This window comes from Phycodurus eques, chromosome 11, assembly GCF_024500275.1.
Source record: "Phycodurus eques isolate BA_2022a chromosome 11, UOR_Pequ_1.1, whole genome shotgun sequence".
NCBI lineage: Eukaryota > Metazoa > Chordata > Actinopteri > Syngnathiformes > Syngnathidae > Phycodurus > Phycodurus eques.
Genome location: NC_084535.1, coordinates 2,455,603 through 2,477,227, shown reverse-complemented (window position 1 = coordinate 2,477,227; position 21,625 = coordinate 2,455,603). Strand labels below are relative to the sequence as shown.

The 21,625-nt window shown below is 45.3% G+C and overlaps 2 protein-coding genes across 5 annotated transcripts; both read left to right on the top strand.

Annotated features, from left to right (window-relative positions):
* Positions 1-540: 540 nt before the first annotated feature.
* mcm8 (minichromosome maintenance 8 homologous recombination repair factor) lies at positions 541-12,572 on the top strand. Of its 4 annotated transcripts, none has more exons than XM_061689949.1 (21): positions 541-619; positions 1,236-1,451; positions 1,525-1,590; positions 1,662-1,744; positions 1,806-1,955; positions 2,371-2,468; positions 3,064-3,262; positions 3,335-3,420; positions 4,657-4,802; positions 5,624-5,698; positions 5,767-5,908; positions 7,072-7,102; positions 7,177-7,314; positions 7,395-7,455; positions 7,842-7,922; positions 9,696-9,891; positions 9,970-10,186; positions 10,516-10,725; positions 10,801-10,877; positions 11,647-11,836; positions 12,246-12,572. In XM_061689949.1, exons 2-21 carry the CDS (start codon positions 1,238-1,240, stop codon positions 12,336-12,338), a joined length of 2,553 nt encoding a protein of 850 aa, XP_061545933.1. In that variant the 5' UTR covers positions 541-619; positions 1,236-1,237; the 3' UTR covers positions 12,339-12,572. The 4 variants fall into 4 exon arrangements, with proteins under 4 accessions (XP_061545933.1, XP_061545934.1, XP_061545932.1 ...); XM_061689950.1 differs by having other exon boundaries at positions 582-643; XM_061689948.1 differs by lacking the exon at positions 541-619 and having other exon boundaries at positions 1,165-1,451.
* Positions 12,573-12,648: 76 nt separating this feature from the next.
* crls1 (cardiolipin synthase 1) lies at positions 12,649-19,162 on the top strand. Its single transcript, XM_061690052.1, has 7 exons — positions 12,649-13,260; positions 14,486-14,623; positions 15,555-15,684; positions 15,875-15,960; positions 16,123-16,191; positions 16,703-16,794; positions 18,765-19,162. Exons 1-7 carry the CDS (start codon positions 12,844-12,846, stop codon positions 18,856-18,858), a joined length of 1,026 nt encoding a protein of 341 aa, XP_061546036.1. The 5' UTR covers positions 12,649-12,843; the 3' UTR covers positions 18,859-19,162.
* The last annotated feature ends 2,463 nt before the right edge of the window (positions 19,163-21,625 follow it).

Genomic DNA, 21,625 nt, shown 5'->3' with positions numbered 1-21,625 from the left:
TTTTTTTTAATACTATTGCTTTGAAAGCACACGTAACGGCAGTCACATGGACAATTTTTTAAGTATTTTCATTTGGAAATGCAAGATCAGATCTTCATCCATCCGTCCATCCATTTTCTACCGCTTATCCGAGGTCGGGTCGCGGGGGTGGTGGCTTTAGCGGGGACGCCCAGACTTCCCTCTCCCCAGCCACTTCATCCAGCTCTTTCGGGGGGGTCCCGAGGCGTTCCCGGGCCAGCCGAAAGACGTAGTCTCTCCGGCGTGTCCTGGGTCGTCCCCCTACAAAACGCCAGCTTCAACCTCCAAGCAGCAAAGAAACGAGGTGTTGGCACACTTTGCCACATTCAATATGGCGCGCCGCCACTGTAGGAATCCGCGCCAAAGCGCGATCTATTTTTACTCCGTGTCTATGCATAGACCCCAGCCTGTTCATGTATTTTCAGGTGTAGTTCTATGTTTGTCCTCTAAGCGTCAGTAGCCAGTTGGAGGACCCGAGCCAGCACCGGGATAAGGCGTAGAAGTGGCTGCTCCGCCTGCCGCCTGAGTGGAGGGAAATTTTGACAGCTCGCCGAGTGGCGACATCGACGCTTCTTTGGCATCTTTGAGGCTTTTTGTCACCGTGAGACGATTTTTCCCCTCCAAAGTATCTGTTTACATTTGTTAAAGTATTCTCTGTGTTAAATAGACAGTATTTTACCCAAGTAAGTGAGCTAGTTCTCGTTTAAGTCATCCAAAAAGTCGAAAGAAGCCAAGTCGTAACAATTTCGGGTGTCGTTTCAGTGCGCCAAGTTAAATTGCGGCTTTCGAAATGTGCAACAATATAGTTCAGTAACACTCCAAATACGAAGTACTTGTTGTTAACCATAGCTGAGTCGAGTGGGGTTTAATTTGAGTCAGAGCTGGGAAAAGCAAATTACTCCGAATAAGTTTGCTTTATTTCTCATCGTACCGATCAAGCTTTGAAACATTTTTCCTCAGTGTCATCTTATGCATAATGTGAGGTGGGGGGGGGGAGTTTGGGCAATACATGTATCCAATCTCGAGGCTTGATAAATGAACATTTAAGTTAACATAATGAAATGGGCTGACCAAATTACTGACAAACTTACAATTACTGAATTGTAAACATTATGTCATGTGGTCTTGCAAAAGGTTTGGTAATATAGCAAATGTTGGCTGCTACATTAGAAGCATGTGTGAACCTGAGCTCAAACATTTTTGGGACTTTTCCCAAGGAATGAGCGGACAGGACTCCGGAAGAGGCTCCTGGAGGAGCGGGAATGGTGGTTGGAGAGGAAATGGAAGAGGATGGCGTGGAGGAGCCAATTGGGGGTGGAGAGGAGGAGGATGGAGGAGTAGACCTTGGAGAGGTGGACGAGGGGGACCAATGGGAGGGAGGCCCGCAAGTGATAACAGAGCATCGGCAAGTCACAGCTTTGGCACACAGAGAGGTGAGTTCCATGAGTTTTGGTACGGAGAACCTGAATAATAAAAGTCCAATTGCGACGCTAACTGCCTTTTCAGTCCTCCAGCAGGCCACCCTGGATGTGCTGTGCCCTTACAGAGGATGGTCGCTGTACTTCACCGACGGTACGTAATGAAGATGAGTCATAGCGTTGATGCGAATAGCGCGTGATCATCTGTGACTTGTCTTTCGGCAGGTTTCATCGAGAGCTCGCCCGGCGTGGAGAAGATCAACGTGTTTGAGAAATACTTCGCCTCCAAGATTCACCTCTACGACAAGGTGGGTTTGTGCCGCTGGCGCAACGCGGTGGACCGGAGACGTGATTTGCTGCGCGTTACAGGACGAGATCGAGCGTCAGGGCAGCGTGCTGGTGGATTACGCCGACCTGACCGCAAATGAGATGGTGCTTGGGGCGCTTCCCGGTCTGAGCGCGGAGCTGAAGGAGCAACCGGAGGTGATCCTCAACTGTTTGGGACTGGCCATTCACCAGGTATACACACGTACAGGTGCTTTTTAATGTCTGCCAGGACTTGTTTTTGATTTTGCCGTTGAATGAGGAGGATTCTGTCCAAATATGACGAGTAATTAATTGGTTATTCAGTCGCACAGTAGCTGAATACGAATGTCTGCATAAGTAGAATATTTATTGGGCAAACTGCGGTAACACAGAACATTGACTCAAGCAGGTGACGCTCAGCCTAAGATTTACCAAAAACACTGCGATGCTGGATGCTCTCGTCCCGTTTTATTGTCTCATACATTTGTTAAGCGCTGCTTGTTAACCGACATGTATGTGAAATGTGAAGCTAAGTTAAAACAAGTACCTGTATGCGATGGTTTGGTCCATTCGAAACCATCTACAGTCCTATTTTTTTAAGCCTCCTTGTCTTGTTGTGAACAAACAGGTGTTGACAGTCGATTTGGAAAAGCAGGCTGCCGAGCTGCCCGGGGACGAGCTTCCTGTGGCCGCGCCAGTCATCCACATCCCTCACATTAGTGCGCGGTACGCGGCGGGCGGAGCGCACAGATTGCTTGCAGTCCACAGCTAGCGTGGATGAAAAAAAAAAAAAGTCTAAACACCCCTGTTCAAATGCCAGGTTTTTGCTATGAACAAATGAGACCAAGATAAATCATTTCAAAACTTTCCACCATTATTTTGACCTACGACAGTCTCAGTGGGACTGTCAGCAAAATTCACCAATCGCATTAAAGCTCATGTTAAGTGGGAGTCGGTACACACTTGCCGGCACAAAATAATGAAATATATCATGGAACACAGTGAAGACGGTCATCATCGAGTGAAGAAAATATGGCACAACAGTGACATGATCAAGAACTGGACGTCTCCAAAATTGATTCAAAGACGAGATGAGAAGAGGCTGGCAGCAACATTGAGGTAGTGCAGGAGTTTCTGGCAAGCGCTGGCTTTTTTTGTACATGTGACAACAATCTCCCTTCTTCATCACGTGTGGACTTGGAAATGATTTATTGTGATCTAATTTTTTTTTTTTATTGCTGGCATTTGAACAAGCGTGCATAGATTTTTTTTAATTTATTTTTTTATTATCCACCGTAAGCGTGACTTATGCATAACGCAGGCTGTACAACTACGAGCCGCTGACTCCGCTGCGCACGTTGCGGGCCGGCGTGTTCGGCTGCCTGGTGTGCGTGAGGGGCACGGTGGTGCGGGTGAGCAACATCAGGCCGCAATGCACCAGGCTGGCCTTCCAGTGCACGACGTGCTCCGGCACGCTCTCGCTGCCGCTGCAGCACGGGAAGTACGCGACACCCACCAAGGTACGCAGGACGCCCACGCCGAGGTGTAGCGTTCGCGCTACAATGATGTCCCCGGTGTGTGTCGTTTCGCAGTGTGCCCAGCCAGACTGCCGCAGTCGCGCGTTCAGTGCCAGGCGGAGTTCTCCGCTGACACACACTGTGGACTGGCAGATCATCAAGTAAGCTTAGACGTACTAGTTCACCGTATATTAGACCCGAAGAAGACTTGTCACTAAAAGCAAGGATGATGAATATAGTCGTTATTAGAAATGACAAAAATCTATTAGAAGCCTCGTCAGAAAAAAGAGAAGAGAGCATTATGAAATGCTTTAATGTGGACGATCAACTTGCTCCTGACGTTTTACTATTTTTGAACAGGCATGAATCACTTGGTCACACCGTATATTTAGATCAGAAATGAAACAAACAACATTCAACCACAAAAAAATAGATTTTTTTCTTCTCTTCAGGAATGCAATTCATTCTCGATTTGACATTTCCATCAAGAAATTAGAATGTCCTCTATTTTATTTATGTATTTATTATTTCTTTTTTTAAACAACATTCTCAATTTCCCAAATGGCAGTGGGCCAGCACGGTGACCTAGTGGTTATTACGTGTGCCACACAGTTCTGAGGGTTAGCGTTGGGATCTCGGCTTCGGTCTCCCAGTGTGGAGTTTGCGTGTTCTGCCCGCGCTTGCGTCGGTTTTACCTCCTGGGTACTCCGACTTCCTCCCACATTCCAAATAACACGCATGGTAGCAATATTCAATATTTTCTTTTGCTGTAATTCTGAGCGTGAATTCCCTATTTTGAACACAAAGCTGTTATTCTGCTGCAGGAATGGCAAGAAGTGGATACACGGGTTAATTGGTTCATTCACTTTCTGCCGTCTGGCGGAAGAGCATTTAAATGTATTAAAACGTACGCTGCTGGCTGAGATAGATGAACTAAGATGACTCACCTCACTTTTATTTACAGAGAACCTTTAAAACCAAACTCCCTTTCAACAAAATTGCTGTACATAAGTCACAATCGAACATAGAGCAGAAAACAACCATAAGACAAAGTCAGTGATGCAATTCAAGATAAAAACAAATAAGACACTAAAACAGGGCAGAGTCAAAAATCAAGGAACGACAATGGGTTTTAAGATGAGTAATGAATGAGGTGAAATTGGATGATATACCGTGGCACTCCTCCATTCTGTTCTGTGGGGCAAAACTCAAGAAAGGACGTCTGCAATCTCACCACTTGGTGTCACACTTCCCTCACTGTTACCTGGGCAGCGCCGCACCTGCTGCAGACACACTGCACGCGCACGCGCGACTCGTAGCGGTTCTGCTGTCTTCAGATAAACGCCAGAATGCTCGAGATGGCTCGGCGAAGAATATCATTGACTTTGTGTTGGCAGGGTGCAGGAGTTGGTCTGCGGCGAGCAGAGGGAGGCCGGGCGCATCCCACGCACTGTGGAGTGCCACTTGACCGCCGACCTCTGTGACAGCTGCGTCCCCGGCGACACCGTGACCGTGACGGGGATCGTTAGAGTCACAAATGATGGTGACACACACGGACGTGACATTTGAATATGCTCGAAAAGTTTATTTTAATAGTTCCAATTCAAAAAAGAGACGCTCACACTGTACAGATTCAGCGAACACAATAGGGCTGTACTTTTCAGACGGCAAATTCCGACCTCATTTCATCATCATCATCATCAAACATCCCACATTTCACTCTGTGTGCTGCGAATCTGTCGAATAATATCAGTGTCACTTTTTTAATTGGACTACTGGAATAAACGGATATACTGGAAATACGTTTTTGCACGATAGTCTTCTTTATTGAGACGCACTCGTGGCTTTTGAAAATGGACGTGGTTCGATTTCTCCCAGTGGAACAGTGAAGAAAAGTTACCATAAATATGATAAACATGATTGAAATACACTCATATTATACTGATCTAAAATTAAAATAAATAGTTTGGTAAATATATTTGAATGTGTCCTCAAGTACTCTCCATGAGTTTGGTCTGATTAATTGGTTTTAATTCAAAGGTTCCATCTAAAATACTGTGATATGTATCATGCATGTATTAATTATGGATTAATAAATGAATTTTCGAGGTTTAACTTTGTTTGAATTAGGTGCTATAAAAACAAAATTTGTCTCAAGTCAAAAAATAAACAAAACCTGCTTTTTATACCATCTGCTTTTAATGTGGTAAAGCTTATTTTGAGTTTGTAATTATTCTGTTATCTGCTAAAAAAAAAAAAAAAAAGCTAATAAAAATGAGATATAATGTGTTTAAAATGTAGTCGGACCTTGATTTTTTTTTTTTAATAAAGAAATAAATAAAAAGGCATGAATTTGTGATCCAGGCACCTCCAGGTGGAATAAGGACCAGTGCATGTTCCTCCTCTACATTGAAGCCACATCAGTCAGCAACACAAAAGGTGCCGTTCAGGTTTCACTTCCAAGTAAGGCGTCGTCATCAAGCGGAGCTGATGAATGTCCACTGCAGGTCAGCAGTCCAAGCCTGGAGGCGCGGGCTCGTCCGGCGGCTCCTCTGACGATCGCTGTGGAGGTGAAGAGTTTAGCCTGAAGGAGCTCTACGCCATCCAGGAGATCCAGTCGCAGCCTGACCTGCTCAGACTTCTAGTGCAGTAAGTGCGCTCCTTCTAAAATCCCACCTGGACTGCTTGCCAGCCAATCGCATGGCACATATAGACAAACAAGGATTCGCTTTCACACCTAACAGACCTTTTACGGCTGAAACATGGACACCGCGAAACTTTGGAGCACATTTGTTGCCCCGGCAGAGTCGGCTGAAGCGCCCCTGCAAGGCCCGGCTCCAGAGTCGGTGTCAGCGCGGGGGCGGCACATAATTAATTGTTCAAAACTAATTTATATGTCCTATTACGTATTGTCAGCGTTAAGGCCTCTTTATACTCCCGCGGCCGACAACGCCCGCGTTGCATCACGGGACCGACGAATTGGCCCGCGCGGCTCCTCTGCGTCGCTTGACGCGCACACGGCAAAAATTGTTGCTGCGCGTAGAACGCCGCGCAGATCATCTTTCGTGATCGGTCCGTTTTAGTCACATGCTGTGATGATGTAATCAGCGTTCCTCCCAGTTCCACATAGCACCTACGCCGCCGCCTTCTCGATGGATTTTGCAGCATAATTAAACGCATCATCTGGTCATCTAGGTGGATTTATTCGAGCGGACACCGGTCCACGGTCGCCATTGTTGTTGCTTTGTTCCTTGCTGCAGAAAGGAAAGTAAAAACGGCAACCGGAAATGGCCAGAAAATGCAGCGGAAACGCCACCCTGTGGCGTCCTAGCCAATACCAGCCGTAGCGACACCCCCAACTTGGAGGAGAACTGCAGCAGACTTTCAAAACGGCGCGCCTGGGTTGCGCTCGAGTATAAAGCCAAACTGCGTGCGGGATAGCCGCAGTGACGTCAGCGCGGTCGCCGTCCGCGCGAGTATAAAGAAGCCTTCAGTTGCATTCACCTTGTTTTACTACGGACAAGTAGGTTTCTCATCCGCACCGTGACTGTCGTGGCAAATTTTGGGCCATTTTTAAACTCTCGCCGGGCATCCACACCAATAACAGCCTGTCACGTTTGCCCGTGCCGCCCCTCCACGTGTCTCGCAAGCATTTCGTCCACGCTGCCTCGGAACGCTCAACTGTAGGTGCACAAATAAACACAATCGATCGAAAACACGTACACTGACTTGACATCCGTCGTCTATGTGACGTCTTGCTGCTGCTTTCAGATGTTTGTTCTAAACATGTTGACTCCTTTCGCCCCCTGCAGCTCTCTGTGTCCCGCCATCTACGGCCACCTGGTGAGCACCGCCGTCCGCTCTGTATCTTTTCCGCTCGGTCCGTCACGCTGATGCGCTCTCGCTCGTGTTCGCAGCTGGTGAAAGCGGCGCTAGTGTTGGTGTTGTTCGGAGGCCGGCAGAAGCACACGGGCAAGAACAGCGTCCCGGTCAGAGGCGACGCCCACGTCCTGATGGTGGGAGACCCCGGACTGGGCAAGAGCCAGATGTTACAGGTCGATTCAATGCCTGAGAGGCTGACTCATTATAGCTTCCTGTTAACACTGTAACTAAATAAATGTCTTTTCATTTGTAGGCAGTGTGCAATGTGGCTCCTAGGGGGATCTATGTTTGTGGCAACAGCACCAGCACTGCAGGTAAACTGTCATAACAGTTTTACAAGCATGTCTCACATTAGGTCTGTGAACATTTATTGGTTTGGACCACTTTGCCTCAGTAACACTGCCTGTAAAGCCAGCATTAGTCCGCCTTTTTGCCCTATGTTGCCGTTCTGCATAATTGGCACTGACACTGAATGGGTGAGCAAAAAACTAAAAATGTCCACCTTCTCAGGTTAATATCAGAGCTGTAACCGAGTAGGATGTCGCCTGTGTGTGACCGAATTTGCAATACTGGGACAGGGGCCTGGAGACAAATAAAACTGTTGCTGTAAATGTTTTTTTAGCTCATCTGGTTGTTTTATTTGAGATATTATTTCATGTGTAGAAGTAGTTAAATTGAACATTTAATTGTATTTTTTCAGGACTAACAGTGAGTTTATACAGAGATCAGGGAAGTGGAGATTACGCTCTGGAGGCTGGAGCCTTGGTGCTGGCAGACCAAGGTGGGAAAGGAAATGTAAACATACAGTCCCCCCCAAAAGTATTGGAACGGCAGGTCAATTCCTTTGTTTTTGTTATATGGTGAAGACATTTGGGTTTCAGAGCAAAAGATGAATACGAGACAAATGTGAGAATCCAGCTTTACACCGAGATGTGTTAAACAACTCAGGACAGAGCACCTTTTGTTTGAAGCCACCCACTTTTCAAGTGAGCAAAGGTATTGGAACAGACGTGATTAAATTAACGTCAAGTTTAATGTTTGGTGGTTTAACCCGGCACGGTGGACGACTGGTGAGTACATCTGCCTCACAATTCTGAGGACCCGGGTTCAAATCCGGCTTCGCCTGTGTGGAGTTTGCATATCCTCTCCGTGCCTGTGTGGGTTTTCTTCGGGTGCTCCGGTTTCCTCCCACATCTCCAAAACATGCATGGTAGGTTAATTGAAGACTCTAAATTGCCCGTAGGTGTGAATGTGAGTGCGATTGGTTGTTTGTTTAGATGTGCCCTGTGATTGGCTAGCGACCAGTTCAGGGTGTACCCCGCCTCTCGCCCGATAGCTGGGATAAGCCCCAGCACGCCTGCGACCCTAGTGAGGATAAGCGAGACGGAAAATGAATGAATGAACCCTTACTTGCAATTTACAGAAAAATGCATCCAAACTAATTAGGAGAAGCTTGATCCTGCAACAAGACAAGGAGCCAAAACACACTGTCAACACAACAAAAGACTTCATCAGGGGGGACAAGTGGAAGGTGTTCGACTGGCCAAGTCAATCACCGGACCTTAACCCAATAGAGCAAGCATTTTACCTTCTGAAGAGGAGACTGAAGGGAGAAACCCCCAGAAACAAACAAGAACTGAAACAGGCTGCAGTAAAGGCCTGGAAAAGCATTTCAAATGAAGAATGCAACAGTCTGGTGAAGTCACTGGGTCGCAGGCTTGATGCCGTTATTGCAAGTAAGAGTTATGCCACCAAATATTAAATGTTATTCATCATGTCTGTTCCAATACTTTTGCTCACTTGAAAGGTGGGTGGGTTAGAACAAAAGGTGCTCTGTCCTGAGTTGCTTAACACATCTAGATGTAAATAGCATAAAATGAAAGCTGGAATTCTGAACTGTTATCTCATTTTCATCTTTTGCTCAGAAACCCAAATGTCTTCAGTATACAACAAAAAGAGAGGAATTGCCCTTGCCCTTCCAGTACTTTTGGAGGGGACTGTACATGCATGTGTTTTACACTCAACAGCCTCTTCATTAGGTACACCTACGTATAATCTAATGAGATGCAGACCAAGAGCTATTCCCTCTCAGATATTGTCAATCAGTAGCGAGCGTCACCGTCTTGTATATGATGTACAGTAGGTGCCGTGTGATGCAGTCTTCTGCTTGGTTACAAACGTTTAAAGGAGACATTTATTTCACCAGTTCCAAAGTGTCTGGTGCTGTTCTAGGGGACTAATGGGCTTTTGTTACCATGACGACCGGCCGGCGGAGCGAGGCCCTTGCGACTAGGCGAGCGGCTCCGTGTTCTCAAACTGCCCCACATTTTGAAGACAAAGGCGAGCACAGAAATACAAACACCAAGCGGCTGAATTACACTTCAGCAATTAGGCTCACGTAAACTTTGCCCTCCAAGTATGAGCCTGTTATCAGAATGCACAAGAGTAATTTGTGCTAAAAGTCCAGCTCTGTTTTCCTTGTGGCATGCTATGTATGACATGATAGGAGGAGAAGAGTGACTTTGGCACTCATATTTTCGTGTCCTCTCTTCAGGTTTGTGCTGCATTGACGAGTTTGACAAGCTGGGCAGCCAGCAGCAGGCCCTGTTGGAAGCCATGGAGCAGCAGTCGGTGAGTCTGGCAAAGGCGGGAATCGTTTCATCTCTGCCCGCCAGAACCTCGGTCGTCGCGGCCGCCAACCCCATCGGAGGCCATTACAACCGAGGCAAGACCGTCTCGGAGAATTTGAAGTGAGCCCGTCAGTCGGTCGGTAATCGCATTGTTACTGATCGTCGCCTCTCTGACGCTGCGCGGGGCTTCATTTTAAGGATGGGCTCGCCGCTGCTCTCGCGCTTCGACGTGGTCTTCCTCCTCCTGGACATCCCGGACGAGTCCCACGACCGCCGTCTGTCCGAACACATCATGGCCAACCGGGCCGGCGGAGGCAAAACCAGCGGCGCCGTGGTCGCCAGGAGCAGCAAGAGCGACACGGAGACATCCATCTTGTTGGAACGCGCAGACATGCCGCTGTCGGAACGGTTGCAGGTAGAAATTTCATTCAGTTTCGTTTCCAGGAAGTTCCAATTCACAACAGGACTTATCTCAAGGCACTTCATGGCGCACGCTCCTCACACATTACGAGACCAGCTGAACCACTACAGTATAGAAAATTTATAAAATACAGTAAAAGGTCAATATGGATATTAAAAAAAAAAAGACCATTTCATTAGCGGGATGTTCATTGTCTTGGGCTCTGATTGGCTGCTGGGAACATCATGCCCTTTCTTGGAAGAAAACATTTTGTTTTAAGCCCTACGCTGGCCCCTCAAGCGTCCAGTGAACCTGTAAATGATGCGGGCTTTTTGTTTTTCAAGATCCCCGCAGGGGAAGTCGCCGACCCCATTCCGCCGTGCTTGTTAAGAAAGTACATCAGCTACGCTCGCCACTACGTTCACCCCACGCTGTCGTCCGAAGCCGCGCAGACGCTTCAGAACTTCTACCTGTCGCTGAGGTCCCAGTCGCGCGGCGCCGACACCACGCCCATCACCACCCGCCAGCTGGAGTCGCTCATCAGACTCACCGAGGTAGACCTCTGGATGTCGGACTGTGTTGATTGAGTCGAACAAAGTCACGCGTTTGTTGTGGCTGCTTCCGTGCAGGCGAGAGCCAGACTGGAGCTCAGCGAGACGGCCACAAAGAGCCACGCGGAAGATGTGGTGGAAATTATGAAACACAGGTACCTCATTCACTAATTATTGGACATTTTAAAGAACTTTCATCCTGCAGGCATTTGAAATCTATATTTCATTAAATAATTGACTAATTCATTATGATTTGTAATAAACAAATTATGTGCAACTTGGATCATTTTCGCACTTGATAATTGCTCATTTTTCCCTAAAATGTATTGATTCGAATGTATTTATTGAAAAAAATGCATTCATTTATCCAATTAAATAGATTATTTACAGAAAAATATTTTGAAATAAATGGATTCAGTATGTAAAATGTTTCTCATGATGTGAATGATTGTATCATCAAAAGCTATTTGATGTATTTTCTTGACACTTTTTATTTTCCTCTACAAATGCCCTACAGTAGTCAATCTTACCCTATTCAATAGTGTATGTGAACTGTAGATTGTCTGCGATCCAGATTTCGAGACCTGAGCAGAGGTACAGCACACCTACCATTTAGAAATGACGAGGCCATTTGGATTGAGGGCGAAGCATCTTTAACAAGCAAGACGTTTGCCAGTTGCCACCATTCAAATTTTGCGGATGCCCCTTTTAAAAAGTTTGCCCACCCCTTGTATAGTGCACAGGTGTGCTTTTCAGTCAGGTTTTGAGACTAGCACCAAGTTACTGTATTTATGTGGTAACAAACATCAACACATTTCCTTCCTTGATGCCTTCGCATACAGTAGTGTTGGTCCTTCACAAACACGGGACAACCATGCAGCTGCTCCTGTCACGCTCTTTGCCGCCGTGCGTTTGTTTGTGCAGCCTGGTTGAGACGTACTCCGACGGCCTGGGCAATCTGGACTTCGAGCGCGCGCAGCTGGGCGCGGGCATGAGTCAGCGCGGCGCCGCCAAACGACTCATCGGCGCCCTGCACGCGCACGCCCAGCGGACCAATCAGAAGCAGTTTGACCTGCAGGCCATTCGATCTGTGGCGGAGAGGCTAAACATAAAGGTACGCTGCATGTGTGGAATTATTTTACGATTCAAAGCAACTCTTGCATTACTTAAGTTTGAAGTTAAGTTTACAAGTTTATTTCAAACCAAACAATACCAACTAACAACAAAACAAAATATCACAACAACAAACAATATATCAACTAAAGGAAGCGGCGCATATTTAATTCTATGTTGTTATCCCAAAGAAGAACAAATGCTCACTTTTCGCACTCTGAAACCTGCTTTGCCGTAGTACAACAAAAAAGGAAAACTGGCTTTAACATCTAAGCCATCTTGTTGTTTTACTTTGAGAATGTCTTAAAATGTATTTTTATATTTTATCATTTCTTCCTCAATATGATTCATCTCCACTTCTGTTGCACTATATGCAATCTGTTTTGTTTTTTTGTTTTTTTTTGGAGCAGGTGACGGACTTTGAGGGTCTAGTGAGTTCCCTGAATGAACAAGGTTTCCTGTTGAAGAAAGGAGCTAAGCTCTACCAACTTCAGACCGTCTGACAAGCGAGCGACAAACCAAAGAAACGTTACCCTCACTCGCTGAAAGACTGTAAAATCACATTTCAACACCACGACACCCACCAGACGGGATAGACGAGGGGTGAGCAAAGGATCTCCGTTCTTTAATCTGGCCCCCCATGCATTTATCATTGTCAAGAGTCCTTTAATATTTGTTACATTAAATCGGTTAGTTAAAACGTATGTGTGTTAGTTGTTGTTGTTTTTTTAAATACCTTTTCCAGCACGATTATCACATTATTTCATTTAACCATGCATAATGTTTTTACATCCGAATAATAGTTTAGCTGGATGTAATTTTTACACCTACAGTATGTTTTTTGTTACGCGGGCATTTTCCCACGTTTTGCGACAATGCCTGCCCGCCGGGTCGCTTTACGGCAACATGGCAGCCCGCTTGCTCCAGTTGAATCTCGGTCGACTCTAAGCTGTAACCCTCCATCATGGCCCCGGGGTCGCAACGCTCGCGGACGGAGTGCCGGTGAACATGATGATTTTGTGTTTTCGGAGCACTCCGGCGCCTCTTTGCCGCAAGGCCGCCGAGTGTTTGCTGTCGGTGCGGCGTGGGGCTGCGTGCCGACTGGAGGCGTCGTCGTCGTCGTCGTCACGGCGGCTCGGACGCGCACCTGTCACCGCGGCGGGGGGAAGCTCCAGGACCGTCGGTCTCAGAGGGCTGGACGACCGCGCACCCTGTCGCCTCGGCCCTCTTCCGTCGACGCGGTGGAGGCCGTGCGGGACTCTGCTAGTGCTCCGCGGAGGTCGTGGCCGTGTGGCGGACAACTCCCCGGCTCTCCTGTCCACCGGAGGCCGAGGACACACCGGGAAGATCAACCAGGGAACATCGGACAGGCAGCGGGAAGCCGCCCCGGTTCCTGGACAGGGGCTCTTTAAGTTTAAAGAACTGGTAAGCGAAAGAATGTGAAGCAAACACTTTTGCGGAATATTTGGAACCGGGCTTCTCTTAACTTTTGGGGTTCAGGGAAGACATTGGAATTCATAATCTTAACGCCTATTAAACATTGACTACAGCACTATGTTTATTTTAAAAAAAGGTGATCTTAACAAGAATAAAGATGTATTTTGTCGGGATAAAAATTGGGGCTCTTACAAGATTGAAGTATCTCAAGTGAATTTCAAAAATCCAATTCGTAGTACGACACCTTTTATTTTACAAAAGATGCCTTTATTTTAAAAAAATAGAACTATATTACTGAAATAATACACTTTTTTCTTTAAAAAAAACAACAACAACAACACTTTATTCATGTAGGATGTAGCCGAAGTAAGTGAGGCTACAGGGTGAAGAGATAGCAAGGCTGGAGGACTTTAAATACTTGGGGTCAACCGTCCAGAGCAATAGTGAGTGTGGTCAGGAAGTGAAGAAACGGGTCCAAGCAGGTTGGAACGGGCGGAGGAAGGTGTCAGGTGTGTTATGTGACAGAAGAGTCTCTGCTAGGATGAAGGGCAAAGTTTAGAAAACAGTATTGAGGCCGGCCATGATGGACGGATTAGAGACAGTGGCACTGAAGAGACGACAGGAAGCAAAGCAAATGAAGATGTTGAGGTTCGCTCTCAGAGTGACCAGGTTGGATCAAATTAGAAATGAGCTCATCAGAGGGACAGCCAAGATTAGATGTTTTGGAGACAAAGTTAGAGAGAGCAGACTTCGATGGTTTGGACACGTCCAGAGGTGAGATAGTGAGTATATTGGTAGAAGGATGACTAGGATGGAGCTGCCAGGCAAGAGAGCGAGAGGAAGACCAAAGAGAAGGTTGATGGATGTCGTGAGGGAAGACATGAGGGCAGTTGGTGTTAGAGAGGAGGATACAGGAGCTAGGCTTAGATGGAAAAGGATGACGCGCTGTGGCGACCCCTAACGGGACAAGCCCGAAGAAGAAAGAATTCATGTAGGATGTCAGACTTTAGTGAAGTCACAATCACATCACAGTTTTTACTTGGCCCAAAACTAAGGTAAGGAGGAATAAATGCGCCCGTCAACATATGGCGGTATGCGCTTTTTTTTAAATGATAAAACATAATTGACGGCAATATTTGACACATTTAATGGACCACTTTTTCCATAACTTGGAGGTCCATAAAATAATGCAATGTTTTATGTGACCGTGCAGTACGAGAACCCGTGGACCGTCCCCAACCTGCTGTGCGTGTGTCGGATAGTCCTGGCTCCTTTCCTGGGTCACCTGATCATCCAGCAACACTTCCACCTCAGCCTGGCGCTCTTCACCCTGGCTGGAGCCACTGACCTGGTAACACACAATGCACATGACGCACAGACACACAACTGTGTTGTGTCAAAACACGAACCCGCCGGTGCTCACTAGGCCAAAGTGAAGCCCTCTCAGAAAACAAATGGTTTTAAAAGTTGCTTGCTTGTCATTTTGGTGAATGACCCGATGATGCAAGGTTTCCTAAAGCCATCAAAATCTTGTTAATTCGGCGTTATTACCTCTGCTAAAAGCGAGGGGTTTGCTGACGTCATTTGGTTATTTTGTGCACTACTTCCTGGTTTGCTTGTGGGCATGATTACAATTGTTATAAGTTTGGATTTGAAGTTGTAACATATTTTAATAAAATGTAAAACAAACAGTTTGTGCATCATGGTAATTCAGTAGGCATTGTGTTGGATCTTCCGGTTTGCACTCATTGTCCACCAGCGAGCAGTATAATACATAGACATTCTACACTTAGGTTAGCCACTGCAACACGGAAGACTGTTGCATCTAAGATGCATTAGTAGTTGTAGTTTTTCACAGAGGATAAAGAATATATGCATGTAAGTATTGTGAGTTTGTCTCTTCGCATGTGTTGCTACCTGTGGTGTTCAACTATGTTGTTTAAAGGTTTATATTTACTACAACATCAATGCTAGTTTCATTAGCCCATCTATGGTGTTTTGCAGTGTTTGTTAGCATTAAGCTAAAGATAATCATCTAAACTGCTGCTTGTTGTGAAGTTAGCTAGCGCTTTTAACTCCAATTTTTGCTCAGAACTCAAGACAATAAAACCAGCTGAGCAACGGCTAATATCTTGAAAAACTCATAAGTGAAGTTACCACTGTATTGTTGTTTAGCCTTAGCATTAAACTGGGTTTCTTTGTTGTGATGAATTTATTTCAGATAAGAGTTACTGTACATTCTACATGAGTGTTAGTTGTGTGTGTGCGCGTGTCCTTCTCAGCTGGACGGTTACATCGCCAGGACATGGCCAACGCAGAAGTCTGCTCTGGGAAGCGCCCTGGACCCGCTGGCTGATAAAATCCTTATCAGCATTTTATACGTCAGCCTCACGTACGCAGACATCATACCAGGTACTACTGTTATTATGACACTGCGTATCAGATGCAGAATTCAGTGATTATTAAACATCACTGTGCCCGGCGGGCACATGAATTTGCCATAAGTAATCATCAGGTGTGCCAAGGGAAAGGGTCCAATTTCACTTAATCGGTTGGTTCACCTCACTTGTGTACCTCATGAAGCGTCTTGTCTCTCTCGCAGCGCCACTGACAGCGCTGGTGGTTTTCAGAGATGTCGGTTTGATCGCTGCCGTCTTCTGGGTCAGATACAAGACAATGCCGCCGCCGGTGAGACTTCATTTTCCTTTTTTTTTTTTTTCCTCCTCTCTCTCTCTCTCTCTCTCTCTCTCTCTCTCTCTCTCTCTCTCTCTCTCTCTCTCTCTCTACACTTATTTGATTTATTGAGACATAAAAAAAAAAACACTTGGGTGGATGTTGTTTCCTTGGCAGGTGACCCTCAGTAAGTTTTTTAACCCCTGCTACACCACAGCTCAGCTCAAGCCGACGCTGTTCAGCAAGGTGAGACGCTCGCTGTGCAAAACGTCCTTACTTCGTTGCGTCACATTATAATTTGTATTTTTATATTTAATAAAATGAAAAGAAATAAATGGCTAATCATGTACTGAGATATCTGTGATCTCTTTTTGTTGGTTGAAAGCAATACAATCCCAAAAATAAAATGATAAATAAACCTTATTTCATGGTTTACTTCAGTGTTAAGATATGTGTTTATTTGTTGTACTTTTCAGTTTATCTTAGTGTCAGAAATGTCTTGTCCTCACCGTGTGATGTGATAAACCTGATTTCGATTCCTCGTACGTCTGGTACATGTGAAGAATTGACAATAAACTGACTTTTACTATATAACTGGTAATACATTTTTATTACCAGTTAATTTTTTTTTTGCCAATGTTACCCTGGCTATAACATTGACAAGAACTACTCACCAAAAGAAATAAATTGACATTTCTTCTGACACATGATTTTTCATATCTTAAGCCGTTTGTGTGTTGCTGTGGGCACTCTGCAGGTGAACACTGCTATCCAGCTTGTTCTGGTCGCGGCGTCCCTGGCGGCTCCAGTCTTCCAGTACACAGACAGCATCCTGCTGCAGGGCTTGTGGTAAGATGCCAACAGCGCCACCCACTGGTCTGGACCACCCCACCTCAAACTCTTATTGCATCGGCAAATGCGATGCGAGGCTAAAACAGAGTGTGGAATTCTTGATCCTTGAGATATTTTGACGAAAGCATGTCAGACGGGAACGATTTTAAATTGTGAAATTTATCATAAATACGTCCCGGTCAAGTCTTATATGACTTGAATTTGATGTCTGATTTGTCAACCCAAGTTTCATCCAAACTTGAATGAAAATTTCACATTAAGTAGAATCTTTTTGTTCCTTATTCTATCTAATCTGGATGAAACTTTACCTTCATTTAGCTGTTGAAACTTTATTAAAGCGGTATTGGTTCTTTAATTTATCACACTTGACAAAAGTTTGTCTTGTGTGCTCTGACTACTCTTATTATTGGTAATATTAGGTTGCAGATTAGGTTGCTGTTGCTAAATTTGTTTTGGTTTTTTTTTTTTGCTTTGTCGTTATGTCGAGTAAGCACAGCCATGACTGTGAGCATTTTCTTTTGTTTACTATATAAATGTAGAGAAAATGGTAGCTTGGCTCAGGATTGCACCAATATACAAGTTCTGTGATCGGCTGATTTTTCTTGCTTTGCGAGCAAAAATTGGACTTACAAGTGAGCTTTGTTCTAACAATAGCCATTTTGTCCTCACTGAGCGAGCCATGCACAGTTAAGCAGATAGCAAACATTTAAAAAAAATAAAATAAAAGTCCAACTGTGCTTGTTTTAAGCTTTTTTTTCGCCACTTCCAGTTGAAGTTTACTGTCAGGCTAAACACAAAACAAAGAGAAATTAAACGTGTATTTAACCAAGCGGCATAACTTTGTCTTTTGGAAGTCCGCTAGCTTAATGCTAACACATAGTAAATGCGCTAACAAAACTAGCATCAATATCGCATAAAGTTTTATCCATCCATTTTTTACCGCTTATCCAAGGTCGGGTCGCGGGGATAGTAGCTTTAGCAGGGACGCCCATACTTCCCTCTCCCCAGCCACTTCATCCAGCGCTTCTGGGGGGATCCCGAGGCGTTCCCAGGCCAGCCGAGAGACGTAGTCCCTCCAGCGTGTCCTGGGTCGTCCCCGGGGTCTCCTCCCGGTGGGACGTGCCCGGAACACCTCACCGGGGAGGCGTCCGGGAGGCATCCGAATCAGATGCCCCGGCCACCTCATCTGGCTCCTCTCGATGTGGAGGAGCAGCGACTCTACTCTGAGATCCTCCCGGATGACCGATCGTGAACAAGACCACAGGATACTTGAACGTCTCCACTTGGGGCAGGATCTCATCCCCGACCTGGAGAGGGCACGCCACCCTTTTCCGACTGAGGACCATGGTCTCAGATTTGGAGGTGCTGAGCCCAGCCGCTTCACACTCTGCTGCGAACCGTTCCAGTGAGAGTTGGAGGTCACGGCTTGATGAAGCCAACAGATCCACATCATCTGCAAAAAGCAGAGATGCACTACTGAGCCCACCAAACCGGACCCCCTCTACGCCTCAGCTGCGCCTTGAAAGTTTTATTTAAGTGATATTTGAACACAAATGGTGCAGCAACAAATACTCATGGGCATATATTATTTATGCTCTGTGGAAAGCGACTAATATGACTGCAGCTTACTGAGCAGTTGTGACCATCTTTTTCATGAATACAGCATACATATGCATATACAGTATTATACTGCCCCTTGGTGGCCAAGTCGCACACATCAGAAGGAGCAGCGCAATGTCCATTGAATTAAAGCGAAACAGGTTCATTCTTTATATTCTATTGAATTATGTTATTATTGTATATTTTTCTAAAGTACAACACTACTATTTTTCTTATTAAAAAAAACTTGCTGGCGTCTGGGAGAAGTTGAACAGAGAAGCAAGTGTTCTGAGTTACAAGCGTGGTAACAGATTGAATTGAACTCATATATCAAGGTACCACTGTAATTTGAATCATACCTGTTGTAGGTTCGTCACCGCCGTGACCACCACGGCGTCGGGCTACAGCTACTGGCACTACGGCCGAAAGACCGTCCGGGTGCTGAACACCAGGTCGCCATGACGACAAAAAACATTAGTAGCAAGCCGCAGACAATCAAGAGTTGGAGGAGGTCGAGGGAGGCACGAGCCGCGCACGCGAGCGCCGGGTGACGGCCAAGAGTGTGGTGAGAACAAACAAGTGGCTGTTAACGTGTCGCCATGGCGATGACTCGCCGCAGATGGTCGTATCGCAGCTCAGCTATTGGACCCTACTGTCTGTAGAAAGCTGTTTTTTTTTTTTTTTTTTACACAGTCACACCGATCACCGTCACATCATGTATGAATGTTTGATTTATCAATAAAATAGAAAATTTGTGCAATCGAAATGTCTTGAGGAGTGCAATTAATACCTGATGTTAAATCTCAACAAATAAACACATTAAAAAAAAAACACCTGAAGTAAAAAAGAAAAGAAAAAAATTAACTACATACAATGTATAGACAATTAAAAATGATGTAAATATGCGCCATCATTTTCTCTTTTTTTAGTTTGGCCCCAATATAATTCCAACTACATCAGAGGTTCCAACTTGCTAATGAGGACATTACCTTGGCAGTCTCTCTTTTGAAAAAGTAGAAAAGCACCTCACTGTCTGGACCTTAGCCATATTTCAGGGCAAATGTATCAGGGTGCACCTTGGTTCCCGAAAAAAAAAAAATGAACACAATTGGGGACCAAGGACAAATCCTAGGGGGACTCCACTTCAGGACATTTTGAGGCTACATGTCCCTACACTTTTATCCAAACATTTTTCTTTTATTATTAGGAGTAAGGCCTTAAGATGTTCGAGGGAATCTTACATATACAGCAATATAATATACAGAATAGTCACAAATAACAGTTAGGTCGATACAAAAACAAGAGGGCAAAACAGCAACAAAAGAACAAAAAGTAACAACAAGAGATTATAATCAGTGGTAATGTTCATGCTAGTGTCAAGGTGGTACATAGAGGTGTATACACACAGAAAAACCTTACTCTAACCCTCAGAAAAAGATCGGGCACTCGGTCCTGTAGTGTCAATCCAGCCTCAGATGGAAAAAAAAATAAAATAAATGTACACTTGACCTCCCTCTTCTTTCCTTATTTTTGCAATGTTTCCATTTTACAGCAGATGACCTGCCTCACACAGTTTGTTCTGTGCAAAATAATGCATCATTTCCTGTGTATTTAATTGGCCCGTTTTTACGTTTGCTGTATATTTTCAACATTTCGAGTGATATTTGTAAAAAGAACGGCGGCGGACACCTTGAAGAAAGTCAAGTGTGGAATTGTCGGCCATATAAGAAGGGCTTATCGAGGAGTCGGTTGACCTCCTTTCCATTCCACAAATCTCTTTCAGGTCTCAGCCAGGACCGAAAAAAAGAGATCTAATTATTTGTGCAATTAAGCTATTTGTTACAGTGTTTTAAATCCTTTTTCTTACTAATGCATCGTTAGGTGGCCCTTAGACATCTCAATATGTAGCTGACACGCCTGCGAGCTCCAGAGTTCAAAATCTTTCACCCAAGCGCTTGATTAAAAGTACTTTCCGGCAGTAAGAGCTCATCTCTGAGGACTCCTTTAAGAAGCGCTTAAGCCCGACCCACCTGGTACGCTTCCAAAGGACCTTTACGATGATCTTGTTGCCTCTGTCTGACATCTCCTTTAAACTGAAGGGGTCCCTGAACGCATCACGGGCTTCTGAGCCCAACGGTCCTCCAAATTCGATTTTTGGTTATGAAACCGAAAAAGTGATTCAGACTATTTCCAGTCCCTGCAAGGGTCCTTCACACGCGCACACACGGACACACACATCCATAAGGGTGCTACACACACACGCTCACTCTTTGGTCTTGTATGAGCCTGAAATAGCTCTCCACCTCCTACTCTGCCTTATATAAGATCCCAGCACGGAGATTTGCTGGTGCAGATGGGGCGTGTGTGTGTGTGTGTGTGTGTGTGTGTGTGTGTGTGTGTGCACGCCTCTGTCTGTATGAGTGCCAGTGTGTGGGCAGTGCCAGTGTCTTGAGTCCTTTGCGTGTGTGTGCAACGTGGCAGATTTACAGAACAGGTCGAGTTAAAGTGTTTTTTGTTGTTGTTGTTTTTTGGGTTGGGGGGGGGGGGGGGGGGTTGATCAGAACATAAATTGTTGGGGCGACCATCAATCTCGACCAATCTTTGAAAAACAAACTAAAAAAAAAATCTATCTTCCACCAAGGTTGGGGGGAAAAAAACAACTTAAAAATGATTCAATTCAAATTAATTGCGCAAAAGTTAAATAAAAATTGTACCTAAATGAAAACAAACAGTTCTAAAACATTAAATGTATTGTACTTACAAAGTTAAATACAACTGAACTGAACAAATTGACTTGACTGTATTAACAGAAAGTTCAGGCCACTGAATCGTACAAAATTGTAAACATTTCGTGTACCACTAGAGGGAGTTTTGGATTATTAATTCCCCCCCAAAAGAAGTTACTGTTATGTTTCAAAATGTTAAATTCCTGACTTTGGTGTAGCGTATCTATGATGGTGTACAATTTGGCGCCGGTGTAAATGTAGGATTCTTCCGCCTTGGCGGAGGTCTGAGTGACAGACTTCAGTGATCGTGAACTGCTAGATGAGTTTAACGGGGAAGTTAAAAGCGCTGGCAAGATTGGAATGTAGCCTCACTTCGTGAATCCCGCTCGAGTCTCTGCCCACAGCCACGCCCGCAACTGACATCGCACGAGACGAGGCCTGTACGTGACGTGCGGTGAAAACTAGCCGATGTTAGCCACTGCTTCTAGGTTGGTAGCAAGACT